Source organism: Pseudomyrmex gracilis, unplaced genomic scaffold, assembly GCF_002006095.1.
Source record: "Pseudomyrmex gracilis isolate BER0280 unplaced genomic scaffold, ASM200609v1 scaffold_164, whole genome shotgun sequence".
NCBI lineage: Eukaryota > Metazoa > Arthropoda > Insecta > Hymenoptera > Formicidae > Pseudomyrmex > Pseudomyrmex gracilis.
In genome coordinates this window covers 235543-238483 of record NW_018020748.1, presented here as the reverse complement: position 1 = coordinate 238483, position 2941 = coordinate 235543, and the positions used below count along the sequence as shown (strand labels likewise).

General features: G+C 29.9%; 1 protein-coding gene across 9 annotated transcripts in view; it reads right to left on the bottom strand.

The window, feature by feature from the left end:
- Nucleotides 1–2941, bottom strand: part of LOC109857563 (cytochrome P450 4C1-like) — a 21537-nt gene that overhangs the window by 10212 nt on the left and 8384 nt on the right. For 2 of the 9 annotated variants that reach the window (XM_020434001.1, XM_020434009.1), the window contains exon 1: nucleotides 29–669. The exons of 6 other annotated variants lie outside the window; for them this stretch is intronic. In XM_020434001.1, the coding sequence (XP_020289590.1) occupies nucleotides 29–101 (73 nt within the window). In that variant the 5' untranslated portion in view covers nucleotides 102–669. Of the gene's footprint in view, nucleotides 1–28; nucleotides 670–2088; nucleotides 2158–2941 lie in introns of those variants that run through there. One more of the 9 variants, XM_020434010.1, reaches the window with a different exon arrangement.

Here is a 2941-nt window from a genome sequence, read left to right as displayed (position 1 = left end):
CCTGGTATAAGATCGATAAGTCGCCCATTTCTTGTACGGTGTAAATAAAAATCATACATTATTGTAAAAACAATCAACAATAATATTATTGTTATTATCATGTTTTGTAGTATAAAAAGAGGCTTGTTTTGATTTGAGTAAATTTGAAGTATTTTAAAGTGTGTTGTAGTTGTAAGTTTGTTTCTGGTTTTTCGAGAACGTTTCGAAGTATGGTAACACTTTGTTCTTTTCAGTCTGCTTGATCTTTGTTTTAAAATTGGTGATTTTAATATAAAGAATTGTCAGTTGCGCATGACTTTTTGACGCACATTAGAAGTTACAAGAAATGTTTATACACTCTAACATCGGTTTTAGAACTAAACGTAAAACCAATATATTATCTGACTGCATTTTATCAAAGAAAAGTTAGATAGATACTGCAAATACTATGCCAGTATATGTATACATATATTTATATATGCCAGTGTATTCTGTTTCTTCTTTTCTCTTTATCAGTTAAACGGCAGAAAGAAACTTTGACCGGAGATAAGATGGTAGTGGACTATTAAATATCAGTAATAGCAAAAAGTTTTCTTAGCTTTACATTTTGCATCAGCTAAAACATCTTTTCTTTATAGTGGTTTTGGGATGTTTTTGTATATTGTCAAAGTTTATCTATTAAATTTGAAGCAATTTGCATATTTATGCAATACGTTTTAATATTACAAATAGGGGAGACCGGGGCTAGGTGTGACACGGGGTTAGTTGTTAAACTGCTATTATCTTGCTTACTAAATCGTGGAACATATTGTTTTTTATTTTGTAAGTTGGTAATAGTGTTTTAATAACGTGTACGAAATAGTTTTTTTTAATAACATGATATATGATATTTTCGAGCACTTTTGTAAAACTGGACATGGCAAGTAGATTTTTTAAATCTCGATTGGTTTGTAATTTTATTGATTGTAAAATGTCTAATTGCACTTTTATTTTAGGTATAAGACAAGTGGTAGTTTTAAATAAGTTTTTTTTTATTTATTTAATCGTCATTGCATTGCAGTTTATAAATATATCTTTTATTTAAAATGAACGTTTGGGGTAAGGTGTCACACGTTGAGTATGCGTGAGAAAGTAATCGCCGTGCGTAGGATGCGTCGCGCTATATAACTTTATCAAAAACTTTGTTAATGGGATAGGGTGTATTATTATTTGAAAAGAACTAAAGATCGTACGTTATAATTCGGTATTGTAAGAAAATTTCAGAAAAGAACATATGTGAAAATACGATTTGTACAAGTGTCGGTTATGCTAAGCCAAAAACGATTTTTATTAGTGATTTTCTAGAAGAACAACTAGGTAATTATATATTACGTACTTCAGATATTAACTATGATCTTACACCCAAGAACATTAGAATTTTTGCTTGTTTGACAACTAATTCTGAATACGGGGCACGTATAACAATATATGAAAATAATATTTTTTTCGTAAAGCTAAAAGATGTGACTATTATGTAATGTACTCAATGTTACATAATATTACATAATATAGTGTGCAGTTTGTTATTTTTAATAATATAATTTGCATGTCACAATGTGCTCTGGTCTTTTACATTGTGTTTTAATATTACAAATACACTGCGTTTTAATATTACCATTACATTGCACGATAAATACTGTAATCTTATATATACATTGCAATATTTTTGAAAACGGACATTTCTACGTTGCCGTAAGCTTGCATTACCATCGCAGAAATATTTTGCAACTATCACGCAATACTACAACTTTTCAATGTAAGGTTTTCGTAATGTTTTTGAAGTGCTGTGGGACATATCTAACGTTCATAAGACAAAATAAAAACCGTATTTGATATATACTTTTGTTACTTAAAATGCTTACTATTATATATTAATGTAATATATTGATAATAGTATTGTAATATTGTATTATACTATTTATTAGTAATGGTATAGTGCAATTTTATTGAGATATTTTTGTAATATTACGTGCTATGTTAAATCTTATATATAATACATAAATATATACTCAAAACCAAATTTTAAACAACTTTGTTAGTTAATTAACTTGATTATGACGTTTTACTCACTTAATTTAACTGACGTTACTCCAAAGACAAATACCCACATAGCATCGGTAGTAGCACAAACGTTTCCGCAACGGGTTTTCCGAAACTAACAACATTTCGTTCAAAAGCTGTAAAACGTGGTAGTAACGTAGCGGAAACGTCGAAATGTCCGCTTTTTAAGTTGCAATCCGACTTTATAAATTTTTTATATAATATTTTTATATATTTCATTTATACATACATCTTTAAGATAAAACAGTTTATAACCAAAAAATCAAGTTGTCCCATTTTTGTCTTTAGGTGTCTCAATATTTATTTGATCGGCACAAATTTTACACGAACCGGATGAGCAGGACGAAGTATCAAATCTAGTTTAATTTTTAGATTCTTCAAAAGATCTACAGGCTCTATGTAGAAGTGATGTACTAGAGATGCGATCATAATCTTCAATTCGTACATAGCGAACCGTTGACCTGCCGAACGCGCAATTAATCAGAACAAATTTTTTTTGTCAAACAAACAGACAAATTACGCTATTTACCTATGCAATTCCGTGGTCCCGCACTAAACGGTAAGTAGCAATAAGGATGGCGATTTTGCATTCGGTCAGGCAAAAATCGATCCGGATCGAATACTTCCGGGTTTGGCCAAAAGTTAGCATCTCTATGGACGTCATAGATATTAAGGTGCAAAATTGTGTTAGCTGGAATCGTATACGACTCTATATAAGACAAAAAAAAAATATATATATATATATATATATATGTGCGTGCACAGTACAGTAATATGCAACGTACCGTAATCTATGACTTAAGTAATAACATGTTACAAATCCGTATACTCTATCACTAATACGTACGACATTGTATCTCTT